Source organism: Cuculus canorus, chromosome 10 (assembly GCF_017976375.1).
Source record: "Cuculus canorus isolate bCucCan1 chromosome 10, bCucCan1.pri, whole genome shotgun sequence".
NCBI lineage: Eukaryota > Metazoa > Chordata > Aves > Cuculiformes > Cuculidae > Cuculus > Cuculus canorus.
Genome location: NC_071410.1, coordinates 13,882,985 through 13,903,366, shown reverse-complemented (window position 1 = coordinate 13,903,366; position 20,382 = coordinate 13,882,985). Strand labels below are relative to the sequence as shown.

The following is a 20,382-nucleotide window of genomic DNA, read 5'->3' as shown; positions in this document are numbered from 1 at the left end:
ATTTCATCATTATTTTATAGAAAACAAACGCCAAAGCAACAAGAATATTGGTCTCACCACAACCTTTATCAGTTTCATATTTGAATGTGTGGTAGGTTCACCCCTACTGGGCACCAGGTGCCCACCAGTGCTTCTCCATCACCTCCTTCCTCAGCAGGACAGAAATAACAACGAAAGGTTCATGAGTCAAGATCAAGATAGGGAGATCACTTAGCAATTACCATCATGGGCAAAACAGACTCGACTCAGGGCAATTAATTTATTAACAATCAAGCCAGAGTAGGGTAATGAGAAGTAAAACACAAATCCTAAAACGCCTTCTTCCCAGGCTCAACTTCATTCCCAATTTTCTCTGCTTCTTCCACACCAGCAGCACATGAGAATGGACAATAAGGGGTTGTGGTCACTTCATCACATGTCTCTGCTGCTTCTTCTCCTTCACACTCTTCCCTTGCTTCAGTGCGGGATCCCTCCCATGGGAGATGGTCCTCTACAAATTTCTCCAATGTGAGTCCTTTCCACAGGCTACAGTTCTTCACAAGAACTGCTCCAATGTGGGTCCCCTGCAGGGCCACAAGTCCTGCCAGTAAACATGCTCCAGTGTGGGCTTCCCACAGGGTCACAGCCTCCTTTGGGCACATCCACCTGCTCCAGTGCGGGATCTTCCATTGGCTCCTGGTGGGTATCTGCTACACCATGGACCTCCATGGGCTGCAGGGGCACAGCCTGCCTGACCATGGTTTCCGTGACAGGCTCCCAGGGAATCTCTGCTCTGGTGCCTGGAGCACCTCCTCCCCCCTTCACTGACCTTGGTGCCTGCACAGTTGTTTCTCTTATATGTTCTCCCTCCTCTCTCCGGCTGATGTTGCACAGCAGTTTCCCCCATTCTTAAATACATTATCCCAGAGGTGCTATCACCACCACTGTCGGGCTCAGCCTTGCCTAGCGGCAGGTCAGTCTTGGAGCTGACTGGCATTAGCTCTACCAGACACAAGGGAAGCTTCTAGCAGCTTCTCAAAGAAGCCATCCCTGTAGCCCCCCACTACCAAAAACATTGCCATGCAAACACAATACAGCACTAATATTTAAACTGTGACTATTATCCTGGTAGGGTAGCTTGTTCACCTACAGTCCATATTGTGTGGCTGCAGTTTCTCGTTCTTTGAGCTCCCTAGTCACGGTTTAATTCCACCACTGGACTGTTTTCATTGCACCATTTACCTGAGTGGTTGTTTCAGCTCCCAATCACAGGCAACACAAAACCCAGTACATAGCTCTTACTATGCAAAGACTCGTGTGTTCCCTCTTTTCTTGAGGAAAAGATTGTGGCTCAAAGTAACATCTTCAAAGATCTTCCAACGGCTGGATTAACGCTGAGCTTATTACCTGCAATTACTGAGACAGTATAGCTCCTACACACATAGAACAGCTCAAACTTTTCAGAATTTTATAACTAAACAATTATAAGAAGCAAATATTTCCCTCTGATTCCTATGAAATTAACTTAGCTTCTAGGAATTCTGGTATATGAAACATAAATTAGATATAGCACAAGACCCAGCTAATAAAGCATGATAGCAATGTTCCCACTTATTCTCAAGTATAGGCAGAGTTAAAAAAAAAAAAGCTACTCAACAGCTGATCCCTTTGTTGTAAGATGTGCTATACATGAGCAGTATTAAATAGATTATTAAAAAACTGTTCAGTACAAGTGCTTATTTATTGGATCTTGTATTGCAGGATAGTTCTTTATTAAGAGGCAGTATTTGCTCTACAATGTACAGTTCATATAGTGGAGAAGAGGAAGCCAATATACAAACTAAGCATCTATTTCAAGTACTATGACAGCATTCTCCAGTTTCCTGGTAGCAACCTGACAAGGGGTTTCTACATGAGAAAAGTTAATGTTTCAGAAACAAAACGTAAAAATTGATTTGCATTAGTGTGACATGTTGCATATGCTTGTGCGCACCTGGGACTGGGGTGGAGATGAGACAAATGAGGCTCAGGAACACATTCCTAAAGCCATTGAGCACAGAAAACCAATTTTTGTCTCAGTTCTCGTTAATTTTAATCATGGACAAATGCAGCATCAAAACTATTACAAAGCCTATATTAAGCAAAACACTTCCGAAAAATGCTCAACTAATACAACGAACATGAAAACTCAAATGAACAGAACAATCTCAAGCACAACAGCTTAACAGTACTCATCAGCGTTAACACAGTTCTATGCATTGCTGGAACCTTCGGAAATGTTTTATGTGCAGACTAAAAAGCTTGCTGACAACAGCACAACAGTGAAATGAAATTCAGGTTATCCTACAACACAAAAATCTCACTGAGGTTTGACTACAGAAAGCTTCTACAGGCAACCAAGAAAAAAACCCAACCAATCAACATAATGTATCACTGCACAGTATAAAAGTCAATATTTATGAAGAAAAGCAAATTTTCCATATGATTGCTCTTGTATTCTGGTCCATAAAGGACAATATTTGCAGATGGCTACAGCTTATTTTCTCATGCTCCTTCCTTTACTAGCCATTAGATTGTTAACAGCCATAGCTGTTAGTGATATTACTCTACTGCAGCAAATCCAACTACATCCTTTAGCAATTACTAAGGAGATACATAAATGTAAAGACGTATAAAAAAATACGCTATGCTATTTCCTTTGCATCACCAAGATTAACTGTGTAAGAGTGGAAAGATGAGAAATGCAGTAATAAGACAATCCTTCCCAAAGGAAAATAAATATTGAATTCTACACTGTAATAAAAAAAAAAATTAAAAATTAAAAAAAAGTTTGTATTTCACATTAGAAAGACATCACCTGAGCTTTTAACCAACTCAATTTTTGCAATTACTTCTACACTTAGAAATATACCATGTATGCCTGTCCCACTGGGCTGGTTTGGGCTGGAACAGAGTTAATCTCCTTCACAGTAGCTGCGAGGGGGCCACAGTTTGGGTTTGTGCTGGAAACAGTGCTGATAGCACAGGGCTGTTTTTCTTACTGCTGAACAGCGCTTAAAGGGAGTCAAGGCCTTTTCTGCTTCTCACCCTACCAGCGAGGAGGCTGGGGGTACATAAGGCGTTGGGAGAAAACACAGCTGAGACAGGTGACGCCCACTGTCCCAAGGGAAATACCACACTGTACGGTACCACACTCAGCATATAAAGCTGGGGCAAGAAAGAAACGGAGCACATTCGAAGTGATGGCATTTGTCTTCCCAAGTCACTGTTACATGTGCTGGAGCCCTGCTTCCCTGGAGATGGCTGAACACCTGCCTGCTGATAGGAAGCAGCGTACAAATTCCTTGTTTTGCTTTGCTTGCGTGCATGGTTTTTGCGTTCCCTATTAAACTGTCTTTATCTCAACCTACAAGTTTCCTCCCTTTACTCTTCTGACTCTCTCCCCATCCTGCTCGGGGGAGTGAGTGAGTGGCTGAGTGGGGCTCAGTTGCTGGCTGGTGTTAAACCACAACACCCGTAAATCAGGAAACTATCCACAGCAAAGTGAAATCCTACCTTTTCCATTGTAGTTGGATAGTGAGTGATGTAGCTCTTTTTAACTAGCAATTTAATTACTTGAAAATATAATGCTTCTGTCATGCCAATCTAATATTCAGAGCAAGCCAAAAAAATACAAGGAATGGCAAGAACAGCTACAGGATTTTTCTCAAAAGTATGTAATTATTTCATTCTAATTCCAAGTGAAGACCTCGTCAGATAAACGTAGTAAAGGCTGGCTAAAGAACAACTTCCATCAGCGTTAAAGAAAACACCAGTACACATTCAAGATGAACACAAATCTTATTCTAACCAGAGCTGAGGCATTAGCCTCATCTTTGTACATCGTTATACATTGTGAAGAATGCTTTTCATTCAGCATACAAAAATTTCATTTACAGTCTGTAGGCATCACAAGATGATGATCTTCTTTCTAGTCCTGTTTGCCTTCCCGCCACTGTCGAGAACCTTCGTTCCATGCTACATATACAAAGAGGGCAAGTACCACATGAACAGTAACTACAGCGACTATGGCAGCATAAAAATAGCTGTCTCTGTCGGACATTCCTAAGGTACCTGAGGACATAAAGAAAGTAAAGAACATAAGTTATTAGGAACACTGAAACAGCACATCACAATTCTTCCTAGAGACCAAAGTTACATTTACTTCTGTATGAAAAGACTAAGATCAGAAAGGCTCATAAGAAAGAATTCACCATGATATTTACAGACATTGAAACTATTTCTGGAATAAATCAACACTGCAATTATTCAATATTTAAGATAAATATTCTTGTTTTGAAGTCAGTTTAGAGTTCTATGACATTAACTTTTTCTGTTACTATCTTCCAGCACCAAATAAACCTCAGCATCCTTTTTTCATAGATGTTGCTCTCTTTGTGGGGCAGGAAAATGGAGGTGGGAAATAATTATATAATTTATTTGCCATAACAGGATAAAACTGTGGAACAACAACTAAATTTAGAGGACTTCTACCTTCTATATTTAGGCCGCAAAACAACAATTCTTCAGCAGTTAAGATACAGGAATGTATCTCACATGAAATAAGCCCTCAAATATCAGAAGACCAAATGCAAAAATGTAATTTCTCTTCACTCTTTAAAAAAAAAAAAAACCACATAAAAAACCAAAGTAACCAAACAAAACCCCACACGTTACACCACACCAAAAATATCACCCTCCAAACACAAACCCAAGCCTATCAGTGCCAGCAGATCTTGCCATTAACTGACATGGCAAAGTTAAGGCTCGCTACAGCTCAGGCAAAAAAATAAAACCCATGCTAAATAGGATCTTGAAAGTTACTTAGCAAGCTTTCAGCTTTAGCCTTCAGAACTACATACAGCAGTACACACCAAAGGAGAATCATCTTGGAACAACTCAGTCCTGTACTCACAAACCGCTCTTAAAAGCAGCTGCTTTCTCCTTCCCTCCCTCTCTCCCTCTCCTCTGCTTTAGAAGGACATACTTTACTCCAACAGTATTAGGAGGTTATTAAAGCCTTGCAGAATCGAGGCTAGTACATGGCTGGTTGTTAGAACTGCTCCAAACCAACAACTAGAAGCTCTCCTTTTTTTTTTTTTTTTCTTTTCTCTTTTTTTTTTAAATTAAAAGAAAGCTCTACAAGCAATCACTTTCAATACCTGAAACTGGGTATATGATATAACTGGTTTACACTTAGAAATGCAGCTGTTTTAAAAAGCAAAAACCAAACCCAGTAAACAACATTATTCTGTCTTGTCAGTTTGCTACCCTTGCAGGAAACATATCCCTGATGATTCTGACAAAAGCCTGCTGAAGGGTGGCATCAGATACCCTTCGGGTCAGGGAAGTGATGCACCTGTATCCCGTACAAAACACTGTATACCAAACAGCAAATATTGGATTGCAGACCACAAGGCAGGGAAGGATGTATAAACCATTTATATAATTTTCTGTTCTAATTAGACATTACAAGGCCTTTAGTCTTCATAAGGAAACAAATATTCGAAACAGGAAGGAAAATAAAGATGCCATTAAAGGATTGTGCTTTTCCTCTTTTTTTTTTTTTTTCAACAGTAACGCTAATTGGCAGAAACAGAATTACCTTCAAATACATAAGCCTTTGATGAAAAATACAGCCCAACAGGTAATGTGATCATTAGAGCTGTGAAGAATAGAAGTGTTCTTAAAGTTGATGTTAATGAACCCTCATTTCTGAAATAAATAAGAAAAGTTACACACAGAAAGTCATAACAAATATGCCTGAAATAGACAAGAACTCCTCCCAAATTACTTCTCAAGAATTTGGTACATATATAATTTGGAAGTGATAAAGACTCAGAGTATGCATTTGTTGGCTGTAATAGAAAAATCACAATATTCAAAACAGTGCAATGATCCTCCCAGTCAAAGCTCACAAACAAGATTAAAAACAGTATTAAGATTTTTTTTGTTCTTGCTTTGGAAGTATTAACAACATGAGGGGGATTACATTAATATATTTATCAGTGCTTTATTACAAAATTATTATTAGATACACATGCACTTGTCATATGACAGTAATCTGCATTAAATCTTGCCAAGTTTCCTCTTTTTTTAAAAAAAACACAACCCTACAAGTCTATGAAAATGACAAATCCAACAGGCCAAGACACAGAGGGAAGTACGCCGAATGACTGTAATGTCTCACTAACAGAAGTGAAGTTCCTTTATATCAGATATCGTTCCTCTATTTAAAATAATTCCTCAGTTTCCACTGAGAACGTTGAAATAACTATAGCAATAGTCAGAAAATGGAGCCAATACACCTAAACATTAGCAACTTTTTTTTTGCCTTCACAGGCCTGAACCTAGAAGGCCTTGAGCAAGAGAATCACACTGAAGTATTATGTACTTGGTAAGGTCTCCCTGAACTTGTGCAGCTAGAACAGGTTTTATGTCTACAAAACATCACATACAGTGTGGGTTTGTATGTGCTTCCACCAGTTTTCACATACTCTGCTTGGCTGACTACCTGATTTTTATGCTGAAGTAAACATGTAAGCCAAGCAACACCCTTTTGACTTTCAAAGACTAACAGATTCAATGACATGTGTCCTTGAGGTTTTGAAACAGATATGCATGAAAAACAATTCAAGCCAAGTATACACAATCTTAAAACTCCAGAGCACCTCCACAGCTATTTCTGGATAAGTAATTTCAAAAAGTTTTATCAAGACATACTTGTGTCATAGTATATTGCTTGAAATCACATTTTATCACTGACATTTCTTTGGAAATATAAGTGGGGTAAAAAACACCCTCACTGTCTGACAGTCATCGAAACACAAAGACATGCAGCCACATACAGCTTTTACACTAAAGCAACAGCACAGTACTGATCATGTACTGCCATACATTCATGTAGCATATTCATAGAATCATGGAATGTTTTGGGTTGGAAAGGACCTTAAAGATCATCCAGTTCCAATACCCCTGCAATGGGCACGGATACCTCCCATTTTTTAAAGTAGTTTCAAAAAAGAAAAAGGCACTCGGAATCTTTTCCTTTACTACAGTTTATCTCAAGGTCTGTTGAGGTGGAAAGCGCAACTCCATTCAGATTTTCCCTATCGAAATGAGAAGCTATTCTCTACTTAACACCTACACACAGAAGAACAAGATGACCTCCAGCCTGCTACCAAAGTTAACAGCTGTCAACAAACACTTTTCTCTGACACACTCCCATCACTTCCCCTTGCCAGACAAGGAAATTCCCAAGAAGAACCTTGGCTTGGAGAGCTTTTACCCGAGGCTGGTCTGAGATGCTCACGCTTGGGCAGCATGGCCAAGGCAGACCTGGGAGCACCGCCGCCCCATGTGTCACCAACAGCTCAGGAGGGACCCCTCTTCCCTGGGCCCTCGCCACCTCGGTGTCACTGACAGAATCACAGAATAGTTTGGGTTGGAAGAGACCTTAAAGATCATCTAGTTCCTGCCATGGGCAGGGACATACCACCGGATCAGGCTGCCCAAGGCCCCATCCAACCTGGCCTTGAACACCTCCTGCGATGGGGCAGCCACAACCTCCCCGAGCAACCTGTGCCAGTGTCTCACCACTCTCATGGTGACGAAATTCTTCCTAATGTCTAGTCTAAATCTGCCCCTCTCAAGTTTATACCCGTTCTCCCTCGCCCTATCCCCACAAGCCCTTATGAACAGCCCCTCTCCAGCTTTCCTGTAGGCCCCCTTCAGGTACCGGACAGGAGGAGAGACCCCTCTTCCCCGGGCCCTCAACCCTCCCGCTGTCACTGACAGCACAGCAGGGACCTCTCTTCCCGCGGCCCTCGCCCTCCCGGCGGCACCGTTCGCGCTCCCTGCCCTCGGCGGCCTGCAGACCCCCCTCGCCCCGTCCAGGCCCCGCCGGTCCCTCTCTCGCTCCCCTCGCCGGCACTCACTGCCTGAGCTCGTTGACGGGCACGGCGTGGATACGCCGCCCCACAGCCGCCATGGCCGCCACCGGAAGCGAGGGCGGCGCGCGTGCGCGGGGCGGTGCCGTCTCCATGGCAACCACGGGCGGCGGGGCTGCAGCGCTGCCGGGAACGGCCGTGCTCGGGGGGGGCCGAAAAAGAGGCGTTATGGAGAGGTTTTGGTGAACTCACCAGTACGAAACACTGTAAATGAGAAACACACTGGCAAGGGCTGAGGCGTTCTCTAAAGGGAAGCAGCTCTATAGTCTACATTCTCTATATTGGCTTTTATTCTCTATTCTCTGTTCTCTGTATTGCCCATTTTTGTCTATTCTCTGTATTGCCTATTATTCTATATTCTCTTTTCTCTATAATGCCTATTATTCTGCATTTTCTATTCACTCTATATAGCCCATTATTCTCTAGTCTCTGTATTGCCCATTCGTCTATATTCTGTATTCTCTATATTGCCCATTATCCTATATTCTTTGATCTCTATAATGCCTATTATTCTGTATTCTCTGTTCTTGATATAGCCCATTATTCCATATTCTCTATGTTGCCCATTATTCTATATTCTCTGTTTTCTATATTGCCCATTATTCTTTATTCTCTGTTCTCTGTATTGCCTGTTACTCTATATTTTCTATATTGCTCATTATTCTCTATATTGCCCATTACGAGGGAGGTAGTGGCCGAGTGCTGAGCATTTCTAAGATGATGCTCTGCCTAAGCTGTTAATACCTGTTCCTGTTGAACCTGCCCCTCTCTGCTTAAATACTCGCCAAGGGACCGACTGGAACCCAGCTTTTCAACAGAAACCCAGGGTGTTACCATCTTTGTGCAATGCAATGAGTGTCATTTGCAGGGGAATTAATTGTTTGTACTCAATGAACACCTCTAGCAGGAACACAAAGCATTGCAAGCTTCCAAACAATAGCTCTGGAAGCTGTTTAATCAAACATTGCCATTTAATTCAATCTCGTATACCACAGCAATAACATATTTGCCTCTTTTATGGTAAAGCCATGTTGCTATTTTGCCACTCATCCATGCAAACTTTTAATTCTGTGAGTCACTAACTCCACACATGACTTTTTTCCTCATGTTTTCCTGCAGCGCGTAGACATCCATCGTTGCTGTAGCCCAGCGCTGTGGCCTCTGCCCTGCTGCTTGGTGCTGTGCCACATGGCAAACGGAAGCATCATGGCCTCTTCTTTCCCTCATGGCATCCCTACCTACAACCCTGTAAGAGAAAAAAATAAAAGAAATGGTTGTTTTTCCTTGCAAGCAGTAAGATTAGGAAATAAGCACTTTGTTCTTGGTAATTCCTGCTGTGAGCTGAGCTCTCAGACCTAGTCAGAATGATTTCCCTCACCTGGGCTGGAGGCAATGGACACCACACTGCACCAGGAGCTCCAGAATGTAAGGGCAGGAGGGAAAGAGCAACACTGTCTGCAGCACTTTCTCTCTTCTGATTGTGAATAGTGAGGCCGTTTATTATGTTTTCTCCAGTAGATGTGAGAAGGAAGGTGAATTTTGTTAGAAACTTTTTTTTTTAGGCAATGAATGTTGCTCAGCCAACAGTCCCCTCCTGTTTGTTAAGATGCAGCACAGGCTGTTCAGTGCTTATGGAGGAAGGTCTGGCTCTTGTGGTCACACTTTCACTATAAACCAACCGATTTTACACTCTTTGAAAACATGACAGTCCTCCTTTCATTTGATTTCGCTGCTGCCTGAGCCAGCAAGAGAGACAATTTGCAGGAGAGGGCTGGCGTGGACCTGGGGGTGCCTTGGAGACCATACCCAGCTGGATGGGAATGGAAGGAAGGTTTGCTGTGTAATACGAGCTTAAAACTTCAAGCTAGTTCTCAAGAACATCTATCCACTCACAAAATCCAACCCAAATATTTAAGCAGGTTATATTTATTTAGGGATTACTTGATGAAGAAAAGTAATTTGGCAAAAAATCAGTGCATAGTTAAGATATAGATCAGATGACTAAGTAAAATCTGAGTGTAGGTACAGTGAACATTTAATCACTAGGTACATGACTTTTCTGTTTGTTTCTCCAGTAGGAAAAGAAACGACTGAGACAGGTTAATAATAAAAAAACAAAACAAGGAAACATAAAAGTGGAATAAGTCTCATCGTATAAACTTGCCATAAAGATACATATCAGTCAACAGAACATAGCAAATCACTCAAGGCTTAACAGCCCAAGTAATTAATTTTTAATATAAAATTACTTCATATCTCATTACACTGATGCTTTCATCTACTAAACTAATAACAATTTTGCTGAATGATTTCCTGCATGTTTAACTGCTCTTCTTTCACGAGCGCATAAGGGAAATACAAAATTATTAGAAAAAATTGCAACTGTGAGAAAAAAAAGCTTTGTAGTTGCACTTGTGCGTCAGTTATTTTAAATGATCTGGAGCACACAAAGTCTTGTCAGTTTGCTTCAGGTTTTATATATCAAGTATTCTGAAATTTCCAGTAGACCACAGACCTGTTTTACCTTTTGGAAAAAGGTTGCAAATCCAACATTTACCCTTAAACAGAAACTTGTGCTGTAAGCACAAGAAGCTGCCGAGTTAGCTGAGACCAAAGAGCTGCTGTTCTAAGACACTGTCCTCAACAACCATTGCAAGGGGATGCTTGAAGAGTATAAATACTGAAGCCCATATAGAGCAATTCCTTTCCTGGGGCACTGTCCCAGTGCCCAGCACTAAGATCTATGGAGAAGACTGCTGGCAGGTGAAGGGATTCCTGTTTGTCCAGCAAACAGAGCAAGAAAGCCTGTTAGTCTGGTAACTGGCTTGACACCTCCAAGTGCTCGGAGCATTTTCTTTTCCTCCTCAGCTTCACTGGTACTGGACACTGTAAATTGCGGGCCTGTAAAACTAAAAGCAACATGAAAACACAACTCATTGTGTAACTGCTGAACTTGGTTTATTTGAGCTCATTTGGTGCGGTGAGCACATTTTGAAGTCCAGACTGAGAACACAGCCTGTGCGATGGGAAGCTCTGGGATGCTGAAGCACCCCTGCTTTTCTGGGGTGTGCATCTCAGGGAGGGTGCAGAGCTGCCGGGAAGGTGCCTGCTGAAGCAATACCATCTAGTGGCAGATGGAGAAAAGAATCCCTCCAACATGTGCAAAGCCACAAAGGTGAAAACTGCAAAGATAATATTTAAAAACAAAACCACCTGCTTGTGAATATTTTGTTTTCTAAGTTTGTTTCCATGGTAATGTATAAAAAAGGAATATATAAAACAGATGATCAGAAAAGGATCTGCAGCAGGGGAGGGACCGTACAAGGCCTGATGTTGCACAAGTGCCAAGTGACCCCAAGGGTCTGGCTTTTGAAATTACATTTCCCAGCAACAAACAAGCACTGCTGTGCAGCATCAGCTTTGAAGCTGTTAACCACTTGCTTAGAATTAGCAAATGTTTTTTACGTTGTTAGAGCTCATCCCCAAAGGAGATGATGTAGAAGAAAATGCAGCTCTGAGACAAGGCTTTACTTCAAGTCATGGTTGCTGTGGTTGGGGGAAGGATATGTAACATTTGTGACTGGATTCGCAGTGTGGAGGGACAATTCCTATGTAAGAAAGCTGGCATTTGTAGGGAATGATAACATCTTTTATTACACCATCTGATAGAGCTTAAGCAAACAAATAGATAGTTGTAGGGGCTCTCAATCTCTTTTGCTGAATAATAAGGACTTCTGTGCTGGAACACTGCCCATTTTTTTCCAGTGATGTCAGCTGATCTAATTAAAGATGTTAGCTCTTCCTCTTTCAGTTTCTCAACGTTCTTGGCTCCAACAATACTACAAATAACTCTCTATTTATCTGTTTTGTGAAGCTCTACACCCCTGAAAGAGAGGGATTTCACAAAAGGTGAAATGAGTGGATTGGCTAACCCTTCATGATACTCCAGGACAAAAGCCCAGATTTTCAACATAATGCACTAAGTAATGTTAATACTTTGGGTTAGCAAAGAAACCAATTATATGCACATTACAGGGGTATATTTCCTTTTATGATTTTGTTGCTGTTGTTGCACATCCTAGGATAAGTAAGAAGAAAGAGCTAGGACACCTCTATTAGCTAGTGGCTTAGAAGTCTCACAGTCTAGTTTCCACGTCCCACTATTATTACTGTCATTTTTCCAAAAAAAGCATTGGGCTACTGATGGAAGCGGCTGCCTTCCACATGCATTGTGAAATACCTGAGGTGCTTTAATTAACAGAGTGGGAAAAGCTTAATTCCCACAGCTGATGTAAGTCAACCCATACTTAGCAATTACAGGTGAGGCTCCAGATACTGAAGGGAAGAAGGAAATATAATCAAAGCCTTACATGCCATGTGCAATTAAACCAGTATGCAATATTTTATTCCTCTGCCCTGACAAACAATGCTGACTATAGAGTGGGTGTTGTGGATATTTTTTACAGGTTTAGGGTGGAGGGGATACTTTTCTGAAAAAGAATATATGTTAGCACAAATGCACAGAAAACACAGTCCCTCCCACTGCTGGTTGGGTTATAGTTAGCTTTGGAACATACATCAGGTTTTTGTGAAGATGGAGAGTTACAGGAGCAACACTCCTCTTCTACAGAATATAAAACCCAGCCAGATAGTCCAATCCAGTACATCAGGCAGCTTGGGAAAGATCTGACACTGAGAGGAGCAGCCTCACAGCACTGGTTTGCCATTATGGGCAAGGAGTATAAAAAGTGCTTGGAATTGGGAAACCCTCACAGAGTTCATTAAATCTCAGTTTTGAGCTACTGTAACAGTAAGCTGCAAAGGGACAGGTATGTTTGTCTGCCTGCTGTAATACCTGGCACCAGTGTACAACTGCAAGGCCATGTAGAGCTTTTTCTATTTCACAGCATCTAGGGTTTAGCTCAGAGCTTGAGACCAGCTGAAAATCTGTTCCTTGACTGTAACTTGATCATGCATACAAAACGTCACATCTAACTAATTGCACGTTAGATTGTTAGATAAAATTTCACAGTATTGTTTAGCTGGGACAGATCACAAACTACATACTACTTTTTCCAGAAGTTTTTTGTCACAAAGGCGAGATTCTTTTTCTAGTTAATACTAGAAATTTTCCAAGAAAAAAAGCCTTCATCAAAGGCAGAACAACTCAGCTATTCTAAATGGCCAGGAAACCCATCAAAAACCGGAGTCTTTATATGCAGACGCAGAGGCACTAAGCCATTCACCTGGGGTTACATGAGGTCTCCTGCATTTATTTGGTGTTTATCTTCCGTAACTGATTCTTTAAGAAACTTACATGCATTTATACTAGAAAACCAATTAGGACTGGGGTGTGGGCACGAACTCTACCTGCCATTGTCCCTGTTATATCTTTGCCAGTTTGGCCCTGGAATGGGTTTGTCCTGCAGCAGCTGGTGCTCTGCAGGCACTGAGCAGAGACAGCTGGGCAGCACCGGATCGCAGCAGGTGACACAGAAAAAGGCCATATTCTCTTGCTGCGTTCACAGGCACCACTGGAATCAAGACAGTGGCTGGAACAAACACTACCAGGCAATACCTTGTATCAGCAGAGCAGGGTTTGAGGTTGGCACACTGGCTTCTAGGCAGGGTGAGTGGTGGCCAGGGCTGCAGTGCACTAGGAGCCACAGGGGAAGAGAGGTTCATCAGTCTGAATAACGGGGGCTTGTGTGACAAACATTAAACGTGGCCCTCAACCGCACACACACAAATAAACTGGAAAAGCAGTTGTTTCCTGGACAAGTCTAGAGCTAGGTTTTACAGAGTACAGAAACACGCATGAATTTTATGGCTTGAATAATGTCTAGTCATACAAAGGATGATGTTTTATGCAATGGGAACTGTAAGACTTTATGCCTACTAGCTCTGGGATGGCAGCCCTTGTCCTTCAGAAGATACCCTCAGGAGCAGGGTTACAGCCTGCTTATATCTGAGAGCAGAACAGGCAGGAAGAAACCCGGATCTCCAATAAGTTCTTTAGAAGGGCCTGGTGTGAAGCATTCTGCTTTGGCTTTGATACTATCTTATTGTTGAAGGCTAAGAAGCAAAGGGTCCTTTGCTATGGGGCAGGATTACAGCAACACATGCCTTTCCTTCTGTCCTAAAAGGCATTTCTGCTTCTTGGAAGTCAGTTGGCCAAGTTGTTACGTTAACAGCCTTCTCACTCAATGCATGGGGTCATATAACAGCAGGGTGATGCTGTTTGCATTCTGCCTCCCATGATACACCTGCCAACGGGAGACTCACAGCTTCCCAGCTGCTTCAGCACTGGCCCTCAGGATCCAGTACCATTATTTCAGCAAAGAATTGGACCACATTTTCCCTTCATCTTGCAGAGTTGGAAACAAAACAAAACCTCAAAGCCCCACATACTTGAAAAGGATATCTGAAAAGACTGATCGTTATAAAAGTGACACAGAGAATGAAAAATTACTTCTCGGTGCTATGACTGTGGTCCATCATAAATGTCTGAGAATGAGAGTGAAAATACAGTTGTTACTATTATTCATACGCGTTGAGTGCACACTGGCTGCAAACCCTCCCTCTCCCCAGATCTGTGAACCTTTTCTCAAAGGCTGCTGTTCTTGGCAGACCTGTAATAATTCAATTACATCGCCTACTACTAACATTAAGCCCTTGAAAGGACGGTATAGGAGTAAAAGTACTTCCAAAACCCATTCAGGGACATGAATGCAAATTCTTTGTTCTGAAAATAATCCAATTTAGAAAAACAGTCCTCATTTTGTTTAGGCCTCAGAGTTCCAAACTCCTTCAAAATTAATTAGAAATCAAAGGTTTTTGGCACCAACCAGGTCCTGGCAGACCTCTTGCCATTTTTTATTAATAGAACTGGGGAAATCTTTGTCCAGGCACTGTGAGCAACTGGCAACAGAGACTAGAGACCTTTAAGAAGGTCCTAATAAATGAGTCAAACCCCAACAGATTCAGCTAAATATTTTTAGGACCCTTATTCCCATCACTGATACTAAAGAACCTGTCCAAATAATAGAAACTTATCCAGATGGTGGCAAAGGAGGGACCTGAACTCACATGTCACGGATATGTGCATTAAATAGATTTATTTTTTAACTCTTAGGGAATCTTCTGAGGATATTTTACCTAAAACTACTATGTTGATGTTTGATAAGACAAAATAAACCAACTGGAAGAAAAGCATGTATTTAATTGTTCACCCCTGCTTTTTATTGCTGCTATTGAAGATCATCAGGAAAATGTGAGATTAAGTTAGAGGCTTTGCATACCTTTCTGCATGTGCAAAACGTAGAAGATAAGGTGGAAAGAACACCTGCTGTATTCAAAAGTGGTCCCTGAAGTAGTCATTGGTGCTTTTGAGTAGTCACCAGACTTGAAACGAATAGTATTACCAGGTGAGACCTACAAGCCAGCTGCGTCTGCGTTATGCAGACAGACAAACTGGGAGCAGAGATAAAATAGGCAAAAAGCTCTGTTTTGCTGACCAGGTAAACAGGATGCTTTGGAGGACACTATTTCTGTGAATCACCATAGAGAAGAGAATTAAAAAAGTCACTATGCTTCAAAAAAAATACCAGAAATACAAGTGTCAGCTTCTCCTAGACACCTCAGAACTGCATCACTCCACTTCCTGAAATATTTGGCTTTGTGGTGAAAGAACTCACTCCTAAGGGAAGAGAAAGAAGCTCTTCAGCTGGGCTGTAGCTCTGCAGTTGCTGCTTAACATTCCCCTCAGTGCTTTAGCACTGGCCAACTTCAGGTGAACCACAGGACTTCTCAGGCTAAGCAGAAAGATAGATACAGAACCAACAGTTCGATAGATACAAACACATACATACACATGTATTTTAAACCAGAGATAAGAAAGACACTGCTTGGGAGTAAATAGTACTATATCACAACAATTAATGATACAACTATATGACTGCATTGTGTGGGAGGATTTTAAAACCTGTCATTTCTTTGTTAAAACAGTTCTACAAGTGAAGGATTTCTGATAAGCTTCACAACATCAATTACATGAAAATTGCTTTCCCTTCTCCCTACTCCTGTGAATCTCTTTTATTTTCATTGCAACTGACACAACAAAAGCCCCCTTTGTCCTGCATCCTGGAAAGCATTGCAGATATCAAACATGCTGGGCCAACCCCACCACAAAATTTATAAAATTTATAAAATTATCAGCTTTTCCCCCATCCTGTTCCATGCCGAGCCATCCATCAGCATGACAGTGATGTTATTTGCATTCTCCAGTAAAACAAATACTAACGTTCTTATAGCTATACAGGATGCCAGCGGCTTAGGATGTAAGCCAGACTTCCTCAACTCGATTAATAGAGTAGCTAAAATTTAACTGAGACTGCGGTTTCAGTTCTGACCTTTGCATGTGGATTCTTAATTAGCTAATAAAAATCTCCAAGGTCAGCCACATTGCCAGGACTTATTTGTTTCGATTCAGCACTCACCCAAAAGATACTTGAATCCAGCCAGGGCCTCAGTCTGGCTTTCAGGTGAATGAACACTGCTCAAAGGACACCATAAATAGCTGTATTTAACTTACTGAGTAGCAGAGTTCATAGATCCTGCTTCAAGAAGGATGGAGAGGTAGAAGGCTAGCTTCTCTCTTTGCCTGGCTTTCTTGCTAGGCACAAGCAGGAGCAAGTCACCAGGAGATGCAGCAGAGCAAATCAACAGTGTGTTACTGCTCCCATCCCAGGACTTTGCAGGTAAATGCTTTATCCAAAGCACTGATGCTCTCTTTGCTCCTGGAAAAAGGCAAACCCAGAATGTGTCACAGCAGCAGTCACTGCACAACTGTATAGTCAAATATCTATGAGGATGTTTAATCTCTACAGCTTTAGATCACAAATAGGCGTCTGTTTGGTTTTTAACCACAGGAAAGATATGGACTATAATAATCTGGAGCTTTGGGTATTTTCAAATTTGGAGATATCAAGAAGATGGGAGAAATTCACCACTTTCCCTGCACACCAGAAACAGTTATACTCTCCTCAGACATGTGGAAGCCCTGCCCACAATTCCTCTGAGACCTCATCAGGAACACTCTAGCAGGCATTGAAGGATCCTGCTCCACAGACCCTGGCTGGATGAAATGCAGCCACAGGGAGACATGAGGGTGCAGAGCACCCACGTGTTGCAGAGGCCAATGTTTCTCAGTCTTTCCCTTCAACATGATAACCTCTCCTGCACAAGAAGACTTCTCATCACCTCTAGTCTTTTCAGCATACAAACACATCAGTGTTGCCTCTGTAATTGGTTTGCGTGTAGGGACTTGTGTGTTTTGAGAAGCTGCTGAAGAACAAGGAGCCTTGGAGGACCTTAAGACGCAGAAGTCTGGGCAAGATTCTCTTTGTTTTCCATTGTCATAACTTTCCATTACCTCATGTCTCTGCCTTATGACTTCCCTCCTCATACTGGCACATACTCCTGCTACCCATGTGAAAATGAGAAAACACTCCTTTAACTCTGTCAGGTCTCTCACCAGGACGACAAAAGAATGCTACTTCTTCTCCCTCATCCACAACTGGACTGAAATCTTCAGTAGCAGAAGCGGCCCCATGGTAGTTATGCACTTGGTGCTGTATGGAAGGTCTTGGCTCTATCATCCACTCATGGTAAAAATTACAGACGATAATTAAAGTCAGTATTTTAAAATAGTAGAAAACACAAAAAGTTTCACCAGGTGCTAGTTATGCTTCAAAGCTGCAAAGGCTGCAGTGAATGGCACACATCTGAGTACACTGCGTACAGGACATAGAAATGGGAGCATTAGTTCTACAGTAGCCCCAGGCTAGATGACGGATGCTTTTATTTCACTGACACTTGCCAATGACATGGCAATAATTTTCTAAATAAATAATATTCACATTTCATTGAATCGCTCTCCTTCATTCTTGCAGGGAGATGTTTCTCTTGCTGGTCTTTCCTTTCCTTGTTACTGTTTCTGCTGAGGTCGGTCGGAATTTGGCCTTTAATGAAATCTTATATGAAGACATGGTGACTGTTGCATGCAGAATAAAAAAGTTCTTTCTGGCCAGTTATTCTTCAGTTTAGAAGGTCCCATTCAAAGTTAATCTGATACATTGAAAAATGGATAAGTATGATGTAACTGTGGTTATCAGTAAACTCAATTAATGACTAGAGTGTTCCTTGCACTGATATGGCAAACTATGATCCTTCCCCTGGGAATATTAAGTACCAAACATTGAACTCTGAGTTTTAACTTTATGCGCATGGACTCTTGCTGCTGTTGATCTGCTCCTGAATGTGTGTAAGAGAAGGCCAGCAGATAGCTTGTCATCTCTACCAGATCTGGTTTGCCACTCATTTGAAAGCAGTTGGTGCTTGATCATATTATCACTCACCAGTCCCTCCAGCAAGCCTGGAGCAGAGGGCTTGCAGTTTGACTTCCCCAGCCCTTTCTCTATGTTAGGTATTCAAATACTGCATATTTTTCAGGTTTACTACTTCTGTAGAGGCAAGTGCATAATACCACAGGGGATTTGTGCTTTTTTTTTTTTTTTTTCCTTCGGGCCACCTGTGAAGCCTGCAATGTCCCACTCGTCCTCAGAGCCAGACGGCACTCATCTGATTTCCTTCCCTCAGACTGGGCTCATAGGACACGAGCAACACCAAGCCGTATGGGGAGCTGAAGAACAAGGTCCTCAGGGGGCCTCAGCCCTGCTCCCAATCAAAGTCCTTTCCTAGTAATTCAGCGAAGAAAAGCATACCAGAAACTTCTGCTATTTGCCAGCATCTCAGAGCCTCCCTCTGTTTAACTGTAAGTCACTGCGATCTGCAACAGAAGTGGCCTTGAAAGACAGCAAAGCTTCCCGGTGGCAGGAGCTGATAAAGGCATGGTGGTGCCTTGCTGCAGCGTTCCAGAGCCCAGCTGCAACTGTCCTGTTCCTCGTCTTAAGCAATTCTGCCACTGAGGGAGCTATGCAAATGCTCTTGAATCTGCTTCATAGATTAGAATAGAATAAAATCACCAGGTTGGAAAAGACCTCTTAGATCACTGAGTCCAACCATTCCTATCTGCCACTAAACCATGTCCCTCAGTACCTCATCTACCCATCTTTTAAATACCTCCAGGGAAGGTGACTCAACCCCCTCCCTGCGCAGCCTCTGCCAGTGCACAGTGACCCTTTCTGTGAAAATTTTTTTCTGATACCCAGCTTGAGCCTCCCCTGGCACAGCTTGAGGCCATTCCCCCTTGTCCTGTCCCCTGTCACTTGGGAGAAGAGCCCAGCTCCCTCCTCTCCACAACCTCCTTTCAGGTAGTTGTAGAGAGCAATAAGGTCTCCCCTCAGCCTCCTCTTCTCCAGGCTAAACAACCCCAGCTCTCTCAGCCGCTCCTCATAAGACTTGTTCTCCAGCCCTTCACCAGCTCCGTTGCTCTTCTCTGGACACACTCCAGAGCCTCAGCATCCTTCTTGTGGTGAGGGGCCCAGAACTGAACCCAGGATTCAAGGTGTGTTCTCACCAGTGCTGAGTACAGAGGGAGAATCACCTCCCTGGACCCGCTGGTCACACCATTTCTGATCCAAGCCAAGATGCCGTTGGCCTTCTTGGCCACCTGAGCACACTGCTGCCTCATGTTCAGTCGCTGTCAACCAACACCCCCAGGTCCTTCTCCTCCGGGCAGCTTTCCAGCCACTCTTCCCCTAGTCTGTAGCAATGCACTTCCAGCTCCTGGATTTCCCAGTACCTCAAGGAGCGCGGGAATGGAGTGAATGTCACCAAACAATGCCCAACGCAGGTGACCACAAAGAGCCCTGGTGAAAAGAGGGTACGCCTCAAGGAGCCTCAGACGATGCGTTCAGCACCAGAGATCTCTTCCACCTTCCACCCGTGCAGAGCACAAGGCAAAGAGAAGAATCACCAGGACACTGCATCCCGCTTCTGCTTCCCAGGCGCAATTCCTGCCGGGGCTGCAGTAGGTTAGATAACGAAATCCTTCGCCTCCCTTTGTTCCCGAGCCGGGCCGGAGGCAGCCTCAGAGCCAGGGCAGATCCCGTTGCCGGGAGCAGGGCGGGTGCCTCTAGATGGTGCTGCTCAGCAGGGAATGAGCCCCCGGCACCCGCCCGTGCCTGCCCCGCAGCACCGAGCGCCCCCAACCCGGGCCTGGGGGGCTGTGAAAGCCCAGCCCTCCCTGCAGCCCGGGCAGGAGCGGGGGTGGGCTCCGGGGGGGGGGGGTAGTTTAACTGTTTGTCATTGAAAACGCCGGTTTAAAACCCGTGCTAGAAGCGAGCTGCACTCCTCTGAAATTATGTAGTAGAGAAGGAAACGTACAGGCTGCCCAGGGAGGGGGTCGAGTCGCCTTCCCTGGAGGTGTTTGAGGAACGGGTGGATGAAGTGC

The 20,382-nt window shown here is 43.1% G+C and overlaps 1 protein-coding gene across 1 annotated transcript; it reads right to left on the bottom strand.

The window, feature by feature from the left end:
* Nucleotides 1-2,046: 2,046 nt before the first annotated feature.
* On the bottom strand, nucleotides 2,047-8,079 carry VMA21 (vacuolar ATPase assembly factor VMA21). The gene is made up of 3 exons (XM_054075895.1): nucleotides 7,956-8,079; nucleotides 5,624-5,733; nucleotides 2,047-4,092 (listed from the first exon to the last, which is right to left on the bottom strand). Exons 1-3 carry the CDS (start codon nucleotides 8,060-8,062, stop codon nucleotides 3,950-3,952), a joined length of 360 nt encoding a protein of 119 aa, XP_053931870.1. The 5' UTR covers nucleotides 8,063-8,079; the 3' UTR covers nucleotides 2,047-3,949.
* Nucleotides 8,080-20,382: the final 12,303 nt, after the last annotated feature.

Coding starts and splice junctions, on each gene's coding strand:
- VMA21 (XM_054075895.1), bottom strand. CDS start 8,062: ATGGAGACGGCACCGCCCCGCGCACGCGCGCCGCCCTCGCTTCCGGTG. Junction 5,734..7,955: donor CCCGTCAACGAGCTCAGGCA/GTGAGTGCCGGC, acceptor TATTTATTTCAG/AAATGAGGGTTCATTAACAT. Junction 4,093..5,623: donor AAAGGCTTATGTATTTGAAG/GTAATTCTGTTT, acceptor TTATGTCCTCAG/GTACCTTAGGAATGTCCGAC.